General features: G+C 61.8%; 1 protein-coding gene across 4 annotated transcripts; it reads left to right on the top strand.

The window, feature by feature from the left end:
* The first annotated feature begins 4971 nt into the window (after positions 1–4971).
* On the top strand, positions 4972–19841 carry PICK1 (protein interacting with PRKCA 1). 4 transcript variants are annotated; one of them, XM_037513592.2, is made up of 13 exons: positions 4972–5159; positions 5446–5543; positions 6550–6661; positions 10593–10721; positions 12885–12951; positions 13968–14057; positions 16004–16057; positions 16383–16445; positions 17201–17334; positions 17625–17717; positions 17939–17989; positions 18500–18644; positions 18997–19841. In XM_037513592.2, the coding sequence occupies exons 2-13, from the start codon at positions 5503–5505 to the stop codon at positions 19266–19268; spliced, it is 1251 nt and encodes a 416-aa protein (XP_037369489.1). In that variant the 5' UTR covers positions 4972–5159; positions 5446–5502; the 3' UTR covers positions 19269–19841. The 4 variants fall into 4 exon arrangements, with proteins under 4 accessions (XP_037369489.1, XP_037369488.1, XP_037369487.1 ...); XM_037513591.2 differs by having other exon boundaries at positions 4972–5212; XM_037513590.2 differs by having other exon boundaries at positions 4972–5309.
* The last annotated feature ends 1033 nt before the right edge of the window (positions 19842–20874 follow it).

The following is a 20874-nucleotide window of genomic DNA, read 5'->3' as shown; positions in this document are numbered from 1 at the left end:
TTCCAAGTTCAAGGCAGACCTGATCGCGCCCCTGTGGGGCTCCGGGAGCTTGGCAAGCGGATTCTGAAGGCAGTAGGAGGCGCAGAGCCTCAGAACAGCTGAGATGCTTCTACAGAGGAAGGTAGGGGCACCTGGGCATCAAAAGTCAAGGCTTATTATAAAGCTGTAGGAATCAGGCCAGGGTAGTATTTTTTGGTGCGAAGACTGGACAGCAAGATGAGACAAAATAGAGAAATGGGCACAGACCTGGCCCGTGGGCACCGAAGGGGGCATGTCGTCCGGTCAGTGGGAAGGGTGGGGAGGCAGTCGCATTGGGGTCACGTGTCATCCTCGCAGCCTCCCGCGGGGGCTGGCTTCCCCCTCAGCATCCCAACGCCGCGTTTCATACCCACTGGAGGCGCGGGAGGCCGGCCGTGGCCCCGGTCTCCTGCCTCGGTCCCAGACTTTCCCCAGTGGGGCCTGACCAGACTCCAAGGCCCCGTGTCTGACACCCACACACCACCTGCTGACCCGTGGTCTCTGGGAGGTCCTGACATCTGCATGGTCACGTCCCACTTGGGTTTGAGAACCCCCTTCCCTAGAAAGAAAGAGAGGGAGAGAGTGGAGCGAGAGCTGCCGGGAGGGGAACAACTGGGCATTGTCCTGCTCTCCGCCCCCAGCCTCCCACTGGCTTTCATCACTGACCTAACCCAGGGGGCACAGCAGGAGGAGGAGAGGTCAGGGGTCAGCCCATGACATGCTCAGTAGAGCCAGGAATGGAGCCGCTTTGGGGGTGGTTGGGGGGACTGGAGCCCCAGGGAAGCCTACATCCCATCTCTGGCCAGAGGCAGCAGAGTGGAGGGAATTGCCTTGCACCCCAACACAATGAGGCCCACGGTGCACTCAAAGCTTCTGGAAGGGTGCAAATGCCTGAGCAATGCTAATCCCTCTTGTCAGCCTCCGCCCACAGCCCCTAGTGGGAGAGGCCTTCCTGTCCCTGGAGATCCGGCCTCCGGAGGCCCTTTGTCCCCAGGGCTGGTCCACCAGGCCAGGGCGCCCTTCTCACCAAACCCATTTCCCTGATGTGCCCTGCTCCCCAGCCTTGCTTCAGCTTCAGGGGGAGGGGAGACACTGTCCCCCCCTCCCTCCCCCCCCACCCCGCTCCTGCTTCCCTCAATCCTCAGCGACAGCCACTAGACTCTGGCCAGCAGAGATCTGACCTTGCTGTTCCTGTGCCTCCCCAGTGCCAGCCCAGATGGACTCCAGGGACCTGATTCTGAAATTTGCAGCCTTTGCTATCTGACGCCTGCCCGGGCTCTGGGGTCCTGCTCACGATGACAGTTATTCATTCGTTCAGCAACTGTGCACGCACATTCCGATGCGCCAGGCACGGGGTTGCGAGGTGTTAATGATGGCCACGAGGCCCGGCCAGGCCAGGTTCCTGCCCTGGGGAACCGACTGACAGGCAGATGGACGATCCCACACTGCACTCCACGGTCCCTCCCAACAGACTAGCCGAGGGCGGGTTGAGGCAAGGGGTGAATGCAGACCAGATGAAGTGAGGGGGTGAGCACCCCTGGGCGAAGAATATTCCAGGCTGGGGGAGCTTCAAGAGTGGTGGGGGGGCAGGGGGGAGATGGCAGCTGCCCTGGAGCAGCACGAGAGTGGGGAGAGAGTGGGGAGGAAGGGGGCATGGCTGGGGGAGCGGCTGGAAATGGGCAGCGTGAGCAGGGGCTTGACTTCAATTTATTTATTTTTTGAAGATTTATTTATTTATTTATACAAGCACTGGGTACAGTCAGAAGCGCGGGAGGGTGAGAGAATTCACCAGAGCCAGAGCGGGGAGCAGAGCAGGCAGAAGGACCGAAGTACACTGCTGAGGGGAGCAGCGGGCGGCAGGAGAGGTCTGCGCACCACGTGGGACCCTCCTCCGGTGGCCGGGGAGCAGCCGGGGATCGAACCAGCGCTGCGGAGGCTGCAGGCAGCTTCGCAACCCAGCGCTCAACCGCTGCGCCACCGGGGAGGCCCTTGACTTCACTTTAAAGCCAACACTCGGCTCTTGGGCTCCATTTCACCCCCCAGCAGCTCCTGTGAGTCCACAGTCATGCCTCATCCTGCTGGGCTCCCCTCTTGATTGGGGTGTGTGTCCCAGGCTCAGAGGGAACAGAGTACAGGGGTTCAGAGGAGGAGACCGTGCAGCCTGGCGGGCACAGGTGTCTGCCTCTGGGCAGACACCTCCGGATCCAAACCTAGCTGTCAGCACCACTGTGTCCCCCTCTGGGAAATGGGGGTAACACGCACAGGGTTTGGACTCTACCGACCTCTCTGACCTACACTCCAGCCAGCCTCACCCTCTAGCTGCCCCGTTTGCCCATCTCTCCAAGGTGCCAGCTCACCGCTCCTCAGGGGCACCTCCTGGCCCCACCGCGCAGCCTCGTCACTGGCATACGTGAGGAACCCCCACTCCCACCACCACTTCCACGTGCCCCGCCCCGTTTCACAGTTTCCTGCCACCTGCCAGGACGGCCTATTCTTGGTTCCTTGCCTGCCTCTCCCTCTGTGAGCTCTGTCAGGGTTGGGGGGTCTTGTTTTTCTTGCTCCCTGATGTGTCCTCAGAGCCTGGCACAGGAGGTGCCCAATACATATTTGTGGAGTGAATGGGCGTGTGAGTGAGTAGCACCACTTCCGAGGGCGGTGGTGAGGTTTGCAGGAGATAATGAATGAAAACTGCTTGGCGCGGGGCCTGGCCCGGAATAAATGCCCAAGCAGAGCCGGCTGCTCGTATCACCATGTGAGTTTAAAACCCTGCCCGAAGTCTGCGCGCAGCTGATGAGATGAATCGAATTCCACCCACCCACGCCCACTTTCCTGACCTTTACGGGGCCCGCGGCGCTAGTGATGAGTCAGTGGGGAGTCAGGCCCTGCGTGGGGCCACAGCCGGCACGTGCACGACCCGGCTCGCCCATCACCCACTCACTGTGGCCCACGGTGGCTCCAGCAGCCGGAGCTGGGCAGGGCAGCGGCAGTGACTTCACTGGCAAGGGGTGAGGGTGGCGGGGCTGAGGCGGCCCTGATGCCCCGGGTGTTGTTTCCCCCAATGGCCACAGTGTGGCAGCACTGCCCCGGGAGTCGGCGGGGGAGAGCCAGACAAGCCCTTATGGAATGAACCTGGGGTTGAACCTGGGACTGAGAGTGGGAATTTAGAAGCGGAGGCAAAGGGGAGCAGGGGCTTCCCCAGGATCACCCAGCTCTCAGTGGGAGGGCTGGGCGGGATGAGGGGCCTCCAGGCCCACCGGGCAGGAGCGGGGGTAGCAAGCTCTGAGGGTGAGGGTCTAAGAACCAGCCCGGCTTTGCCTCCTGGGAGTAGGTGGATGTCCTTATCCCAGTTTCCACCCCCAGGATCCTGCCCATCCTTGAGAAAGTGCTCGAAACCCCCCGCTGGGGCCTCTTGCCATGATTCAGGCAGAGGTGGCCTGGGTGCTCCCCCAGGCTGGGACGGTGGCCTCGTCGTACCTGTCACTACCCACACCGCCCGTCCCCCACCACCCCGTGAGTCCTTGGGACTGTGTCCTGTGCCCCTGCCGCCCGCAACAGCTGTGGCTCCACTTAGGTCACCTGCCTCCTTCTTCTGGGTACCACCAGCACCGCCTCCAGGGCTCAGCGAAGATGTTGCTTCCTCCAGGAAGCCTTTCCTGGACTCCAGGCCCACAAAAGGCCGTGGGATCCCCCTGGGTGGTGAGGCCCCTGGGCAGGGATTGCTGGTGGACCTGAACAGGCCCCAGTGTGCACAGACGCTGCACACACACGTTCGACTGTCCGGGTCTGAAGGCTGCTGCTTTTAAAACCCAAATTCTGGCATGAAAACAGCCCTAGGTCTGCCACGGCCCACCTGTGAGACAGGGGAAGCGGCCTCTCTGAGCCGCCCCTTCCTTACCCGAGAGCGTGGCCACACACCGGCTTCCCCTCACAGGTCTCCGGGAGCCGCAAGTCCTGGGAAGGTGATCTGAACGCAGAGCAGCGGGTGCTTGGGAAGGCCGGCGCTGCGGTGGCGTCCTGCACATCTGCAGACTAGCTCCCTAAGGGGTTGTGGCGTGGGGTTCCATCGGGCCACAGGATACGTGGATGGTCATCTTTCTGCCTCTGTCCTTTCTCCACCGCCCATGGCCAGCGACGGGAGGAGGCTGAAAGGCCTGGATCCATGCTGCCTGGATGAACCGCTGCCGGGCTGTGGCTCTGGGAGCACCAGCACCCTCCAGGGACCCCACTGTGCACAACAGCAGTGGCAGCAGAGGTCGACAAGGAGACGAGATTTGGACTCCTCTGCCCGGCAGCGCTGATGGCATTTGCTGGGTCTCAGGTACAGGGGAGCTGTGACCCCCAGCGGGACCCCAGAGGAGCTGCTCCTCAGGACTCAGGAAGGAGATGGGGCGTGAGGAGTCCTTCACCAGATACCACAGGATGCACAAGGCCCTAAGGGTGCCCGCGGGGGCAGGAGGCACAGAAGGACAGGGAAGGGAAGGGAAGGGAAGGGAAGGGAAGGGAAGGGAAGGGAAGGGAAGGGAAGGGAAGGGAAGCTGTCCAGTCTGGCGTTCACAGCACAGGTGGGCAGGTGTTAAAGGGGACTGGACCGGGGGTAGCAGCCTCGGGGTCAAGATCTAGACAGTACATCTGTGACGGGCTCTTGGCAAAACCTTTCCCCTCTCCGCCCTTCGGTTTCTGTTCTGCAAAACAGGGGCGAAAGGCTTGACACTGCCAGGTTTGACACTGCCGTTCTAGCAGAGGGGTCACGGCGCCTCAGGACCGGTCCGCCGAACCTGGCCGGAGATCTCCCCGCCCAGGGAGGGTTCCGTTGCCACGGCAACCGGCCCGCCGGCGTATCCCCTGCGCCCCGCTGAGGACGCTGGGAAGAGCCTGCCCTTCCCAAGATGGCGGCGGCCATAGGCCAAGGGGCGGGGTCGCGTCGTCGGCTTGTCCAGATCATCCCTCTGTTTCCGCTTCTTCACGCCCGCGGCGGGCTTCCGTCAACACCATTCTCCTTCCTGGTTCTGGGAGCCCCGGGAGGCAGGGAGAGCAGGGCGGCCATAAGGGATTGGGGCAAAGACCCAGAGGCGGAAGGAGGGACTTCCGCGTACTGCCGGAAGTGACGCGACAGTCGCGGCCGCCGACAGGTGGAACGGCAGGTGGGTTCAGGTGCCAGCCTGGCCCGGACCCGGCTGCGGGACCGACGTTTCCGGTGAGCGGCGGAGACAGCCCCCAAGGGCCTAAGACCCGTGGGGCGGGCTCTGGGATCTGAGCCCACCGCCCTGGCCTGGAGTGCCCCCCCTTACCTAGTAAGAACCACCTGCCCACCCCAACACCGTCCATTGGGAAGGCGGAGGGCCCGCGCTGCCGGATCGCCGAGGTTCGGGCTGGCATCTAGGCACTTCGCCTCCCTCAACCCTACGCACCCTTCTCTCCTGGATCCAGCTTCCCATCCCCCTGCCGAGCTGGGCAGTTAGCCAGCCCATCTCAACTCTCGGAACCATGTTTGCAGACTTGGATTATGACATCGAGGAGGATAAACTGTGAGTATTTGGTTTCCCCAAACCCTAGGAGTGCAGGTTCCTCAAATCCCAGGACTTCCCAGTTCCACAGACCGTTCCACAGGTCTCGTGCTGCTGCAGAAATGAACCCTGCCCCTCCAGGAGCTCACCATCCGCAGGGGGCTGTGGACGCTTTAAGAGATAATACAGTTCCACCCGGCCCCCGACGGAGAGCGGCAAGGAAAGCAGAGCAGATGGAGTAGTGCTTCTCCTGGGGTATTCAGGGAAGGTGTCACAGAGGAGGTGGCAATTGGGATTTTGAAGACAAATGGGAATATCGGAAACATAGCTTCCTCGCCAGTGTAGATGATTAGTGGGACAGATTTTTTTTTAATTAACTTTGTCTGCCCATTGGAAGATACCCTCCCTGAGAGCACGGACTGGGTGCAGTGCCTTTCTGTGTCCTCAGCACCAAGTGAGGTGCTTGACATCAATGGTTTGTTAACAAATGGCTTTCGAATGAGTAAATGAATAACAGGGAATGCTTGCCGTGAAACAAATAATTGCTAATTTATAGTGAAAACTGAGAGGCAATCAAATAGAGCAGTGGAGAGATGGGTGATGGGTAGTTTAACATAAAGCTTCCCAGAAGAGGTGGCCACATGTGACAGACAGGGTGACAAGGGCAGTCTCACTCCAACCTGAGAGGTAGAATGAATGGGCCTGTTTTTATGGAGCACCTGCTGTGGGCTGGGATAAGTGCCTTCCATGCACTATCTTACAAGCACCATTATCCCTGCTATTTCGTGGATGAGGAGACAGATGCAGAGAGGGTGATTTAGCCAAGCCCCACAGCAGATAAATGGCAGGTTTGACCTCACATGTGGATGATTCCAGGAGCCGTGTGTGGGCCAGCCCAAAATGCTGTCTTTTTGGCTAAGTGAGAAAAAGAAGACTGTGGAGCCTGGGGTGGTGGTGGTTTGAAGGACCTGTCCCCTCCGCTCCATCATCCTCCAGGAGACTCAGCCTCATGCGCTTCTCTTTCTAGCGGAATCCCTACTGTGCCCGGGAAGGTGACCCTGCAGAAGGATGCTCAGAACCTGATTGGGATCAGCATTGGCGGAGGCGCCCAGTACTGTCCCTGCCTCTACATCGTCCAGGTAGTGGGTGCTTTGGAGGTGGGGTGAGGCCCTGGAAGGGATAAGCACCTCCCAACTTGGGCATGACACAGCCAGGTTCATCTCTGCCTGTGTAGGACTGGCTCCTTCTCAGTCTCGAGGTCTCATGTCCTTAGAGACCCCCTTTCTGTGGGTCTGCTTTGGTTTTCTCTCCCCTTTCAGTCCGCTCTTTTCCTTTGCAGCACTCATCACCATCTGCAGTCACGGGTTTACTGGTTGCTTGTTCCTTATTTAACTGCTTTTGCAGGATCTTTGCACTCTGAGGGCAAGAAGCCAGTTGGCTTTTCCACTGCAGTCACCAGCACCTCTCACAGCGCCTGCATGTAGCAGACCTTCAGGAAAAATGTCTTTAATGAATCAACAAAACTGTCAGCCCTGGTATGAGCACAAGTGTAGTGGAGAGACTAAAAACCTATGGAGTAGTGACTTGAAATCAAATGCAAACTTCCGTGCTTATTAACACGACACGCACAACTCATTTTATTATTGTGCCTTGCAGACTTTCCCACAAATTGAAGTTTTGGGGTGACCCTGCATCTGGCACTTCTGTTGGTGTCATTTGCCAACAGTTCAGGTGCTGGTTGGTATTTGTTAGCCTCAGCGTTTATCAGTGAAGGTGGTACGTTGTTTTTCCGAGACATAAGGCTGTTGCAAACTTAATCGTCTGCAGTGTAGTGTAAACATAACTTTTATATGCACTAGAAGCCTGAACTATTCGTGTGACTTGCTCTATCACCGCGTCACTTTGTTGCAGTGTCTGGGACTGATTCTCTGAGGTGCGCTGACATTTTATAGACTGAGCCTAGGAGTCTTCTATGGTTGTTTTTTAACATTTTTTTAATGGGATTCACATAATGTACAATTAACACTTTATTTTTTAAAGATTTATTTATTTATTTATACAAGCACTGGGTACAGTCAGAAGCGCGGGAGGGTGAGAGAATTCACCAGAACCAGAGTGGGGAGCAGAGCAGGCAGAAGGACCGAAGTACACTGCTGAGGGGAGCAGCGGGCGGCAGGAGAGGTCTGCGGGCCATGTGGGACCCTCCTCTGGTGGCCGGGGAGCAGCCGGGGATCGAACCGGCGCCGCAGAGGCTGTGGGCAGCTTCGCAACCCAGCGCTCAACCGCTGTACCACTGGGGAGGCCCCAATTAACACTTTTAAAGCACACAATTCAGTCGCATTTAGTGCAACCATTAGATGCAGCCCCTACCTCTTTCTTGTCTCAGAACTTTTTATCACCCAGAATACCCTACACCTTTTAAGTCGCCAGTCCTTGTTTCCTGCTTCCGAGCTCCCTGCCCTCCACCAATCTGCCCTCTGGCTCTGTGGACCTGTCTTCTGCGGATATAAACGGAATCTCATTACATGTCACCTTTTGTGTCTGGCCTCATTCACTCAGCATAATATTTTTGAAGTTCATTCAAGCACTTTGTCCTTTTCGTGGCTGAATAATATTCCACTGTTTCATGCATTTGTTGGTGGACATGGGGCTGCTTCCGTGTGGTGCTATCGTGAGGGACACTGCTGTGAATGTTCCCACACACATTTCTGTGTGGAGATGGGTGTTCACGCCTTTGGGAACTGGGAACTCTACCTAAGAGTGGAATTTCTGGGTCATGTGGTAACTGTGTTTAACCTTTTGAGAAACCTGTTTCTTTTTTAACTCAGTCTTTTCTTGTGATTCCACCTCTTCCTCTTCTTGTTTTTCTGTTTTCCCAATCTGCATTCCCCTTGTGTTCTCAGTGCATTTTCTTCAAACATTTCCCATCGCCTTATTGCCTGTGTCACCCCCCCCACCCTTGGTTTACTTCCCCGTGTCAGTGGAGCACATCCTCCTGAGAAAGGCCACAGGGAGGTCATATTTTTGAGGGCTTATGTCCCTGAAAATGTCATTATTCTGTCTTTTAAAATTGTTACTCTGATGTCCTCTTGCTGCTGGTACAAGCAAGATGTGAAGAGCATTTCTGGGTGTGAGGAGCATCTTCACCTGGGGTTCGATGGCGTGCTTGCATGGTCTGTCAGCGTGCCTGTTGGGGCGTGATGATGCTGTTCTCATTAGTGAACCCCTCTTTGTAGTGTGTGTGTTTTTTTTTAAAGATTTATTTATGCATACAAGAGCTGGGGTACAAGCCAGAGATGGCGGGGGGTGAGAGGACTCACCAGAGACAGAGTGGGGAACAGAACAGGCAGACTGAGTGACATACACTGTTGAGGGGAGCAGTGGGCAAGTCAGGAGAGGTCTGCTGCGGGGAGCGAGCTCGTGCTGCAGAGGCTGCGGATAGCTTCATAGTGTGGTGCTTAACCCCTTGCGCCACCAGGGAGGCCCTCTTTGTAGTGTGTTTTATTCTTAAGATGTCAAGACCTTAGGAGCTTATTTTTGCCCCTGACATCCTGAAGTGCCATGCTGGTGACCCTCCCTCCCCATGGGCCCATCTGTGTGTGGGTGCCAGAGAGAGGCTTTGCTGGGGAGCCCCTGTCCTCTCCTGGAGGTGCTCCTGCTCTGGTCTTCTCTCCCTTCCCTGTGGGCTCCTGGAGGTTTAACGCGGGCCTTCCCGACTTGAGGCTCTAGTGGTCTTCTGGTGTCTGTCCACTTCCTGCTCACTTTTCTCAGCTGGGTGCCCTTGGCATATTTAACTTCGGCCATATTTTGCGTTTCTAAGAGAGCGTCCCTCTCTCCTGCTTGGCTCTTCCCACTGTCCTGTCCTGTTTCTCTGGTTGCCGAAGGTGCTCACTGTGGTTTTCCTCTGTCTGGATCATCCCTGCTTTGTTTCCGTTTCCTGTGTTTCCTGTTCTGTTCATTGAAGTGTTTCCACTCGGGCTCCCGTCTAAGTTAGGGGCGAGACACAGCCGCTGGGTGTGTGCTGAGCTCTGCGGGCGGGCCCGGCCTGGTCCTGCGGGGCAGTTTCCTGACAAGCCGGAGGCCTTTCTTTTGGAGGGGAAGGGCGCTCAGCTGGCTGCTAGCATTCTGGGGGCTCCCTGGGTTAAGGGGGCTTTGGGACTCACCCTTCAGTGTCAACACTGAGCCCCCTGCTGGAGACCGGTGCCTCCTTCCACCTCCCTCTAGTCCTGGCCCAGCAGACCCAAAGTTGGGAGGCCTCCTGAGAAGGGGGGGCAGGGCCGTGTGGGCGGGGCCACCGCCGAGCCCATCCCCCAGCCTTCCACACCTGGCCTCCCCCACCTGTGGCTGCTTCCAGAGGCCCAGCTCCTGACCTGGCATTTTGCTGCAGAGATTAGCGACCTCTTATTACAGCCCCCGCAGGCCCTTGGAGCTCCGCTGCCCCATCTTCCCAGACCAGGCCCCGCTCCTCGGCATCTCTCACCAGCCTCTTCTTTCTTTAAACAGTGACTGAATTTTTAGTGTGATTCCAGAAGCTCACAAAGAAAGCATCTGTTTCCTGTCTTCCTTGCAGTATTGCATAGATGAAACATCGTGTTCTTTCTGCGTACTCTGTAGAAAGCAGAATTTAAAGGCGAGGTGGCGGGAAGACACGGTCACTGCCTGGCATTTGGGCTGTTTCCGTGTAGCGTCGGTGTCCTGTGCCCATCTGTGCACGCGGTGCTGGCCCTCACCTCAGGAGCCCTGGCAGCCAGGCCAGCCTCACAGCCAGGGAGCCCAGACCCAGCTGGGGGCTCCCCTTGGAAAAAGGGGAACCCACGTAGAGTGAGGTGCGGCTCTTTGGCGGCTCAGGCGCCATACAGGGCGTGACCAGAGGCGCTTCCGGGCTCCCATCAGCTCTGTGCTGCGTTGCTGGAAGTCCATTAGGAAACGCCTTGGAAGAGCGGGTGCTCAGAGGTGCTGGGGGCACTTTCCCCTCGCCTGCCTTCTCTGGTGCCACTTGAGAGGCTGGAGGGCGGGTTCGGATGGGGTGAAGGGAGTGACTGTGGTCCCTCTGGCTCCCCTGCTGCCCAGGTCTTCGACAACACCCCCGCGGCCCTGGACGGCACGGTGGCGGCGGGCGATGAGATCACTGGTGTCAACGGCAGGTCCATCAAAGGGAAAACGAAGGTGGAGGTGGCCAAGATGATCCAGGAGGTGAAGGTAAGAGCTGAGGCGGGAGCGGGGACACGCAGCCACGCCCCTCTGAGACCTTCAGCCCAGCCTGGAAGGGGGCGGCCGCGCTGCTGCCCTCCCTGGCGCACCAGCCCCTGCCCACGGTCCAGCTCCCTCGACTCCTGCTTTCATCCACTGGATACTGAGTGTGCTCCGGCGCCGTGCTGGCCTGGCTGGGGGAACTGAAGCGCCCCTCAAGCTCACTTGGCAGCTCCCTCAGAGCCACAGCACGGAGGCCCTGTCCCCCAGCTCCTGGTGGAGCTGCCCCGTGGTCACAGCGCAGGGCCAGCCAGTGAGCCCCATCAGGCTGGGCCGCAGCTGAAGCACGTGGCGGGCCTGCCTGGGCTGGGAGATATCCAGTATCGTCAGCTGGGCCCTGCGGGGCCTTGGCAGGGTCAGAGAGGAGGAGCCCCCATCCCCGTTCCTGTGGGAGCTTCAGGCCAGGGGGCGTCCAGGCTCCCAGCTCTGCTGCAGTTCTGGTCTGGAGACCCCCGGGAGGCTGTCTGTTCCCACGTCCCCTCCCGACCCCCAAGACCCCTATCCCCGAGTGACCAGTGGCATCCCCACCACCTGAAGCGCACAGGCAGCCTTTGCTGTTTCCTGGAGACCTCGCTGCTCAGCACCCTTGGGAACCTTAGTCTAGGGTGGGAGGCGTGAAGCCACAGGATGATGTAAAAGTCTCAGAGTCGAGGCCGACTGTCAAGTGAGCTTGAGGGGCGCTTTAGTTGCCCCGCTCATCTGTCTGGCCCTCCCCTCAGCCCCCCCCCAGCCATCCCCCTTCATGTTTTAAGGACCCAGGTCCTGTGTCCTCTTTGCAGCGGCTTCTCTGCCTTCCCCTCTATTCTCGCTTCTGCCCCTGGTCATTCCCACCTGCCTCCTGCCTTTGGGAAGGAGGGGTCGGTCCTGTGTCTTCTGCTCTGGCCCTGTCAGCTGCAGGGCCAGGGCTGGCGCTCTGATCTCCTGGGGGCAAAGGGAGGGGCAGGCTCCCTCAGAGCCAGGCGCCTCTCCCCTGGGCCCGGGCGGACTGTCTATACCTTCCCTGCGAGCCGGAGGAGCTCGGCCAGGAAGCAGGTGGGTGGGGTGTGGATCCACACCGGCTGGAGTGTGTGCCCCTTCTGGACCCCCTTGTCAGCCCCTCCCTGGCGCATTGGAACCTGCTGGTCTCCGAAGCCTCTTGCGCCACCAGCCCCCTCGCGCCCTCGGACCCCGTGCTGTCCACGAGTGTGCCGCCTGGATGTTGACACGGGGCTCCCCTCAGTGCCTGCGTTTGGGTGCCAGCAGGGGTGACTGTCCCCATCTTACTGTGCCAGGGGGAGGAAGATATTTGCTTGTGACCTCACAGCTGACAGGAGCTGGGCCGGACTCCCCTGGGCCCGCAGTGCTCCTTCCCCGCCCTTCAACTGCTCTCCGTGGTGGCCCCACGCTGTGCTGCATCTGGGGGAGCCTCACACCCCTGACTCTTGACTGCACCAGTCGTTTGGGTTCCCTTCAGAACTCGGTCTTGAGAGCCTGGTGTGTAGTTGAGTGAGTTCAGTCCCAAGTCCGGGGTCTAGAATTGCGAGGGTGAGAATGCCCGTGGGGCCTGGCGTGGGCAGGGCAGGCTGCCCAGGGGACGCTGGCGCCTCTCCGCCACGTGCTTTGTGTAGCTGATCTGCATGGGCCTCCTTGGTCAGCTGGGACCTGGGGGACTGGGCACCCCTACACCTACTGCTTGGCCTCCCTGCATGACACAGAGACAGTGCCTAGCTGTGTCCGTGGGTGGGAGAGGGGACTGAAAGTGGGGGAGCTTAGAGCACAGGAGAAGATATTCTACATGGGGAAAATGACTTAGTGCAGGTTTAGGGGGTGGCATGCTGTGGGGAGCAGCCCCACCCATCTGGCCGGGGCTCAGGACATCAGCAGACATCCTTGAGACATGTGGCAGCAGGGGCCTTGTCCCCACTGACTCCCGGGGCCTGGCACGTGGGGAGAGGGGCCGGGGCAGCCTGGCATGGCCCTCAGCCCAGAACACTGAATTCCGAGTCGCCCCGTCCTGAGCTTTCCAGGCTCAGCTCCCTCGTGACCGCGGATTCCAGGGCAAGTAGGCCTTGCTGGGGAAGGGGCTGGGGCCCAGGACACACCTCCTCCGCTCAGCCTGCCCTGCTCTCTTAGGGGGAAGTGACGATTCACTACAACAAGCTGCAGGCGGACCCCAAGCAGGGCATGTCCCTGGACATTGGTAAGTGTCCCGGGCCAGCCGCTGCCTACTCTGCCCTGAATGACGCGGTGCACAACCGCCTGGCTGCGGACTCTGCCTTTCCTGCCCAAGCCTGATCCTTGGGGGCAGGAGGACTTGGGGTGCACTCCCTGTCCCTGGTGCCAGGAATTTATCCTGGCCTCTCTCTCCCCAGAGTTTCACCCCCACCCACACTCCAGCCACCTCTTCAGGAGCCCTGCTGCCCTGGGCTGACCCCAGCTTACCATGGCCAGCTCCTCACTCTTCTGAGAAAGGGGCAGCAGCCCTGACTTGGTACCTCTTGGTACCTATACACCCCAACTCTGCCCTGGCCTGCCACCCTCCTACTCCCAGGAAGGCTCAAGATTTAAGCTGGCCTGTAGGCCTTGGGCAGAGCGCCACTGGCCAGCCCTCCTGCCCACAGCAGACCTGGCACACACTGCCTCCTGCTGGGCCTGTGGAAGTTTCAAGACTCAAAACTGGCCAGTGGTTTCGAGGTCCTCTGGGCCAGCCCCCTGTTGCAGCTCCAGGCCTGAGACCAGAGAGGGCTCTGTGCCCTGTGCCCCCCTCACACCTCTCCGCTGTGGCGCCCAGTGCCATTGCCCACCCCAGGGCCGGGGCCCCCTGGCTTTAAGGAAAGAGACCCTGGGTAGGCCGAGTCTAAAACATTCCGGCCCCATCTAAGGACTGAGGGTGCCGCCTCACATCAACAGTGGAGCCCACGGCCCAAGGTCAATTATCATCCATGGTCCCCAGCGGGACACCCCGTGTGGGACACCCCATCTGCATGTGGGAGGTGGGACGGGGAGAGCCTCTTGAGCTGCCCCCAGCCAGCGTTGACCCTGGGCTGCTCTGGGCTCCGGCGACAGCCTCTCCCAGGCCAGTACCGGCCCTTGGTGGGGCTCTCTTGATGGTGTGACACCCCAGTTCAACCTTCTGCCCCCGGGGGCCCCTCCCGGTGAATCATGTGGCTGGGCTGCTGCCAGGTCCCCACTGAGCCGCTTCTGCTCTGACCCCAGTGCTGAAGAAGGTGAAGCATCGGCTGGTGGAGAACATGAGCTCGGGGACCGCGGATGCCCTGGGCCTGAGCCGGGCCATCTTGTGCAATGGTGAGTCCCCTCCTCCACCCTGACCCGGCAGCCGCGCCTGGGGGTGGGGGGTGGGGGGGTGCTGCGGCTGTGCATCCCACCCCTGGGGGTCCCTCTAGGCTGGCCCTGGCTCCTCTGTGGGCCTGTCTTTCCCATCTCTTGGCAGCCCTGAGAGCGCCCACAGCAGACAGCCGAGCCATTTTACAGCTGGCCAGTGTGCCCTCACCCCCAGGCCAGGGGTCACAGCCCCGTCACTCACGTCACTCACAGTGGGAGATGCCTTTGCCCCCGCCTCCAGGCCTCTTCCGCAGTGCTCCCCAGTGCTCTCGTCTCCCTGCACACACCCCTTCCCTGCTCCCGCCCTGCCGCCTGCTGCCTTTCTCCAGGAGGGGGCGCCGCAGCCCGGTCTCAGCCGCGCCTGCCCCAGGAGCGCCGCGACATGCACATGCACACCCACACACGCGTGTGCGCACACGCTCCCTCCCCAGGGCGCAGTAAAACACTCAGTCCTGCTCCTGCCGCTACCAGCCTGTGTTTATAAATAGCCGCCGCTCGCTGCGCCTGTGTGGGGTGGATATAAATACCCATATAGCTTGTGGGCTCAGCTGGGCACACGGCTTAATTGGCTGCGCCCTGGGGGTGGGGTCTGAGCTGGTTCCAAATGGCATGCACAAGTGGCGCCTGCTATTTCCGGCCACTCGGTGTCTATAAATCCCTGGTACTGTAGTCACCATGCGTCGAGATGAAATTAGAACTGGTGGTTGTGTTTTTCCCCCCAAACCTTGCAATTTCCCTGGCCTTAAATAGGGTTTCTAAAATTGAGGCTGTCATGATGTCCCATGACCCAGCTAAAAACAACAGCGCAGTGCTGACGTGGCTCCTCCCTGCCCGGCTCGCCTGGGGCCAAGGCCTGGCCGCCCAACCTGGGCCCGCCAGGTAGCCCAGCCTCCTGGAGACCAGCGCTGGAGCCAGCCTCCCACACCCTGCCTTCCCTGCAGGGGGCGGCTGGGGCAGGCTGCTTCCCGCTCTGTCCCCGGGTCTCTCTGTGACTCTGAGTCGCGGCCCTTGCCCCAGAGGCTCATAAGGAAGAAGGATGGGCCGGTGGAGGGGGCCGAGCTTGTGGCAGTAGCTCGGGGAGGCCAGGAGGGGAGGCCAGGCCAGCATGGACTCCGGCCCCTGCCCCGAGGGTGTTGCTGGTGCTCCCGTGGGGAGGAGGGTGCTTATCTCCTCCCGGAGGTGGAGGAGGGTGGCGCTCACTGCTGGAGGGAGCCCTGAAGAGGACGCCCCCTCCCGGCCCTCAGCTGGCCTCCTGAGTGCTCACCCGGAGCCCCCGCCCCAGCCCGCACTCCACTTGTGTCCATTTTGCTCCCTTGGGTGAGCGACTGCCCACCCGCCTCTTCCCGCCCGTCCTGTCACCCGGCCCGTCACCGCCTGGCCACCGTCTGGTCCTCGGCCAGCCATGAGCCCGGAGGGCACGCTTGGACCACGTTCACCGTGGCTGTGCCCTGGGCCCGAGGCAGTGTCTGCACGCGGCGGGTGTCGCGCACAGGCCGTGCTCAGTAAACGCCCTGGAAGCAAATGCACAGCATCGCCGCGGCTTGGGCCTGTGCGAGCTGCTCCTCGAAGCCCCCCCGAAACGCGCCCTGCCCTCCGCAGCCCTCCGCGTTCTGCTTTGCCTCCCTGACGCCGCCGCCTCAGAGCCCCGGGCACTGGACTGGCCAGCACGAGGCCCCACAGGTCCAGCCTGGGCACTTTTGGAAACTCTGTCGCCATCACCCAGCTGCCCTTCAGTGTGCCCCTGCCGGCCAGGGCGGTGGCTTAGCCTTGGAGGTGCTCAATCCCCACCCGGGACCCCGTTCTGTGCGGGGGCCACCTCCCCGTCCCGCACCTGGCTCAGGCCGCCCTGGCACGCCTCGCCTGTGGCTCCCTGAGACCGACGCACCTCGCCTTCTCCCTGCTCCCCGCAGACGGGCTTGTCAAGAGACTGGAGGAGCTGGAGCGGACCGCAGAGCTGTATAAAGGTGGGCAGGCGCGCCCCTGGCTGGCAGGCCCTGGCGGGCGGGTGGGGGTGTCCCCGTCCAGGACCGTGGCCCTTGAGAGATCTTCAGAGAAAAAGCTGGAAGACGTTTTCTGAGTGTCACAACAGCATGGCCCCTTCTCTCCCGGCGGTAAAGCCACAGGGACCCCGTGGCCTCTGCCCGCATGAAGTCCTGGCTCCCCTGTCTGAGGGGGCTCCTCATGCTGGGCTGGGCTGAGCCCTCACCCCATCTGGATTCTGGGGGGCATGTCCCGAGTCAGTGTGGTCTCTGCCACGTGCCCACTTCCCCTGGTCTGTCTCTCCCGCAGGAATGACGGAACACACCAAGAACCTCCTCCGGGCCTTTTATGAGCTGTCGCAGACACACCGGGGTAAGGGTGCCCCCAAAGCTGCCCCCCTCCAAACTTAGCAACCCCGCCTGCGAAGGTGTGACCGAGGCCCTCCTTGGGGCCCCTGCCGTGCTCATGCCCAGGTGGACACAGTCTTTGACCTCAGGCCAGCCCTGGGCACTGTGTAGTTGCTGGGATGTGGAGAAGATGGGGCTAGTGGGGACCACCTAGATCTGCTCTTCCATGGGGCACAGCCACTTGCCCCAGACCTGCCCCTCCGTGTGCCCTGCCACTTACATGCATGCAGCCTGCCCTGCGTGGCCGCCTTTCTGCAAGCTGGGCCGGCAGCTGGTTCGCCCTGTTAGCGTGGGGCGGGTGCTAAGGTTGAGGCCTCAGCCATAGCAGTAGAGCCGGCTCAGGACCAGGGGTCCAGGCCCACAGAGACGTCTCCCTCAGATAGCACCAGCCTTGACCCCGCCTCCTGGGGCCACTCACTCTGGGGGTGGAGGGCCAGCTCCTTTGGGGTCGGAGACCCGGAGCCCTTGAGAGCATAGACCAACTCCTTCAGGGATCTAGGCCTGCCCTGGGCACAGATCAGCTCCTTTGGGTTATAGAGCAGCCTTCTCAGGGGAGTAGACCCAGCGTCTTCAGCTGTCCACTCACCTTCCTTCAGTGGAGCCCCGCCTCCCGGGGAAGAGGCCCCCCGCCACACCACGCCCTGCTTCTCCCCAGCAAATCCCTGGCATCTCCCTGAGGGGTCAGGTAGGGGCGGCCTTCAGGGCAGACTTGTCCTGCAGCCTTTGGGGACGTGTTCTCCGTGATTGGGGTGCGGGAGCCCCAGCCAGCGGCGAGCGAAGCTTTTGTGAAGTTTGCCGACGCCCACCGCAGCATCGAGAAGTTCGGCATCCGGCTGTTGAAAACCATCACGCCGGTAGGTCGCACGGGGCACGGTGTCGCAGGCGGGAGGGGACAGTGGCCGCACAAGGGGGCCTGCCTGGAGGCGGAGCACCTGCCGCGGATCTGGCTGGTGCGCTGTCCTGTCCAGCGCACCCTGACCTTGAACTCTAGGCTGGCTTCCGGCCCTGGCTCCCCACTGAGTCTCAGCCGTCTTAACCTGACCTGTCTTGCCCTTGAAATGAGCAAGGGCGGCCAGGAGGGCTCTGGGCCTGGCCGCTGAGCCCAGCATCAGGGCAGCCGCGTCACCCACCGCCCCCCCTCCAGATGCTGACTGACCTGAACACGTACCTCAACAAAGCCATCCCGGACACCCGCCTCACCATCAAGAAGTACCTGGACGTGAAGTTTGAGTACTTGGTGAGTGGTCTGGGCCTCTGGGGTGGGGTCCCCCGAGGTGGGAGCCCCCAGCTGTGCAGCGAGCAGGCGGGGCCGTCACGTGTCGGCATGTGACGAGGTCGGGCTGGGCTTGGGTCCCACCCAACACTCGATGGGGCCTCTCGGAGGTGGGGGCCTGTGTGTGGGGGCCGGGGGGCACTGGGAGCCCACGGCCGCCCCACAGCCCAGCCTCCTGTCCACAGTCCTACTGCCTGAAGGTGAAGGAAATGGACGACGAGGAGTACAGCTGCATCGTGAGTGTCGCCGCGCGGGCGTGGCCCTGGTGCCTCGGGCTCGGGGTGTGCACACTGCCTCTCAGCGCCCCGGATGCCCCGGATGTGCCGGGGCGCCAGGTGGTCAGGCCAACCTGGGAGAAGCGCGGGGGCTTGGGTTCTAGAGATCCAGGGCCATGCAGCGCCCCTGGGCCCCAGTGCTGCCGCAGGACACCCCCATGCCCGCCCCTGGACCCGCTGCCCCCATCAGGGGCTCTTAGAGGCAAAGGAACTCGCCTCACTCCTGGGAGTGAGGTGCTTTTTATTGGTTTAATTTTTTGACATCAGGATTCATCTAGAACAAATGAATATGGCAAGGGCTTGGGTCTTTCTGTTATTTTTGCACAAGGCTGGTAACAGAGTGGCTTCCAGCAGGAACGAGGGGCCTGACGGCTTTGGAAAGCACCATGTGGTGCCGGGCTGTGAGCTGGCAGGTGGGCGCTGCAGCCCTCCGTGCCCTCCCCAACCCGGGGTCCCTGACTTGCCCCCCAGGCCCTCGGGGAGCCCCTGTACCGCGTGAGCACAGGCAACTACGAGTACCGCCTGATCCTGCGCTGCCGCCAGGAGGCCCGCACCCGCTTCTCCCAGATGCGCAAGGACGTGCTCGAGAAGATGGAGCTGCTGGACCAGAAGCACGGTGAGGGCGCGCTGGCCTCCGCCGGTGGCCCCGGCCTGCAGGCAGGCGCCACCTCCTCCCCCTGGCAGAACTGGGTTTCCCCACATGGAAAGCCCAGATGGTGCTGGTCCAGGCCCGGTGGACACCTGGGGGACCACTCAGGGTCCACCCTCCTGCCAGGATTCCCTTGGTCCCTGAACTGGGAGCCAGGGGCCCCTGGCTCGCCCCTCTGAGCAGGGCCCGGCAGCCCTGGCCGTGCCCTCCCAGGGCAGGAGGCTCTGCGGCTCCGGCGTGGGAAGCCCAGGGGAGGACAGGGCCCGGGCCAGCTTGAGCCCCTTCTCCATGGCCCACCGGTCCCTGCCTCCCACCCCAGTGCAGGACATCGTGTTCCAGCTGCAGCGCTTCGTGTCCACCATGTCCAAGTACTACAACGACTGCTATGCGGTGCTGCGGGACGCCGACGTCTTCCCCATCGAGGTGGACCTGGCGCACACCACGCTGGCCTACGGCCTCGGCCAGGAGGAGTTCACCGACGGGGAGGAGGACGAGGACGAGGATGAGGAGGCGGCCGCGGGGCAGCCGGGCAGAGAAGCGCAGGGGGCCGCCGGGCCCCTGGACAAGGGTGGGAGCTGGTGTGACTCCTGAGTGCCCAGTGGGGTGCAGATCTGGGGGGTAGGGCGAGTGGGCGAAGACAGCGGGAGCGGGGCGGGGCCGCTGCACATCAGGGTGGCTCATAAAGAAAGGCCTGCTGGCTCGGGGCGCCGCCTCCTGCTCCTCTGTCCTAGACAGCGCACCTGCCCCCGCCCGGGCAGGGCACCGGCCGCGGCCTGGGACCTGGACACTGGCCCCTGCACCTCCCTGCCCACCTCCCGGCCAGGGGGAGAGCTGGTCTCTGGCCCTGCCTTAGGAAGGAGACGGAGGGCAGAAAGGACGAGGGTTGGAGGTGGCAGGAAGCCCAGGACCTGTTGCTCACGGCCCCTCCGCTGGCCCCCCTGGAGCCTACCGGGAGTGGGGGGCCGGGGCGGGCAGCCGAGGTCGGGACCAGTGTCTCGTGTGCACCCCGACCTCAGCCCAGGCAGGCCCCACCCCGTCCACACTCACACCTCGGCGGCCTTTATTTATTTTGTTCCCCGGCTCGGCCGCTGCCCTGGAGAGGGCTGGGCGCTGGGCCTGTATTGAATAAACACAAACCAGACGAAGCGGGCTCGGTGCAGTGGCCTCAGACCCTCCTCTCCCCTCGGCGACCCCTCCGCTCGCTGCCTCCCCGATCTCGGGCAGGGTGGGCCGCAGGCAGAGTCGGGCCCGGGCGGCTGCGGTCAGACTGGGCGGTGCGCAGAGCAGACATGCCTTGCCGGGGGCCGCGCCGGGTCCAGGGCCGAGGGAGGAGCTCGGGTCCAGAGGGCTCCCTGGTCCACCCCTCCCAGAGCTTGCACCCCTCCCTCGCCCTCCCCCTCCCTCATCTTCCCTGCTTGGTGCTTCTGGCCATTAAAGAAACTTATTTGGGAAAGGGTAAGACAGAGCTGGGTCAGGAGGACCCGAGGTCCCACAGAGGGGAGTGCTGTGCCCGCCACGCCAGGGCTGGGGAGAGGCCTCGCGCCTGCGGAGGTGGGGCCAGGGCGCTGGTGTCCGGCCTCAGCGGTCAGCCGGGCCCAGCCCTGTGGACCTGGTGTAATGGTGCGGACCCCACCCTCTCCCTGGGGGGCAGTCCCGTGGCCATTCACATTGCCTTGGGCCCCTCGGTCTGCATCTGTGTGATCTGTGTGGCCTCGGGGGTTCCTGAGTACCGCCTGAGCCGGCTGCTCCCCTCTGTGCCCCTCTGAGCTGTCCTCCCCCAAGCTTGCCTTCCTGGTCCCTGTCCCTGTCCGGCCTTCAAACCCCATGAGCTTTCTCTGCCCGTTAGACCCACCCCAGGGCCATGTGAGCCTCTGGGGAGTCTGGTCTGTGGCTTTGGTGGTGGACTTGGGAGTTGCCCACATGCTGCTGGAGGCCTTGCCATTCCCACTGGGCCGGGCCCACCTCAGGTATTAGCCTGGGCTCCACAAAGGCAAACTTCCCCATCGCTCCCCCCGCACCTGATCTTGGGGTCCTGCTCACAGGCAGGCCACCTGCTGCTTGAGGTGACCCTGCAGCCAGGAAGACCCCAATGTCCCCGCCCCCACCCTTTGATCTTAGTTCCTGCCTCACCTGTGTAGGCCAGTGTTCCCACCCCACGCCTGTGCATGCGCGCGCCTTCTCCTGCGGGTGCCCTGCC

This window comes from Talpa occidentalis, unplaced genomic scaffold (assembly GCF_014898055.3).
Source record: "Talpa occidentalis isolate TD23 unplaced genomic scaffold, MPIMG_talOcc4v2.1 talOcc4.16, whole genome shotgun sequence".
Classification (NCBI taxonomy): domain Eukaryota; kingdom Metazoa; phylum Chordata; class Mammalia; order Eulipotyphla; family Talpidae; genus Talpa; species Talpa occidentalis.
The sequence above is the reverse complement of the archived record's forward strand: the minus strand, read 5'-3'. Positions and strand labels throughout refer to the sequence as shown.

Bases quoted from the DNA above. Each gene is read 5' to 3' on its own strand.
- PICK1 (XM_037513592.2), top strand. From the start codon at position 5,503: ATGTTTGCAGACTTGGATTATGACATCGAGGAGGATAAACT. The intron at 6,662-10,592 runs GTAGTGGGTGCT...CCTGCTGCCCAG, and splicing joins CCTGCCTCTACATCGTCCAG to GTCTTCGACAACACCCCCGC. The intron at 18,645-18,996 runs GTGAGGGCGCGC...CTCCCACCCCAG, and splicing joins GCTGCTGGACCAGAAGCACG to TGCAGGACATCGTGTTCCAG.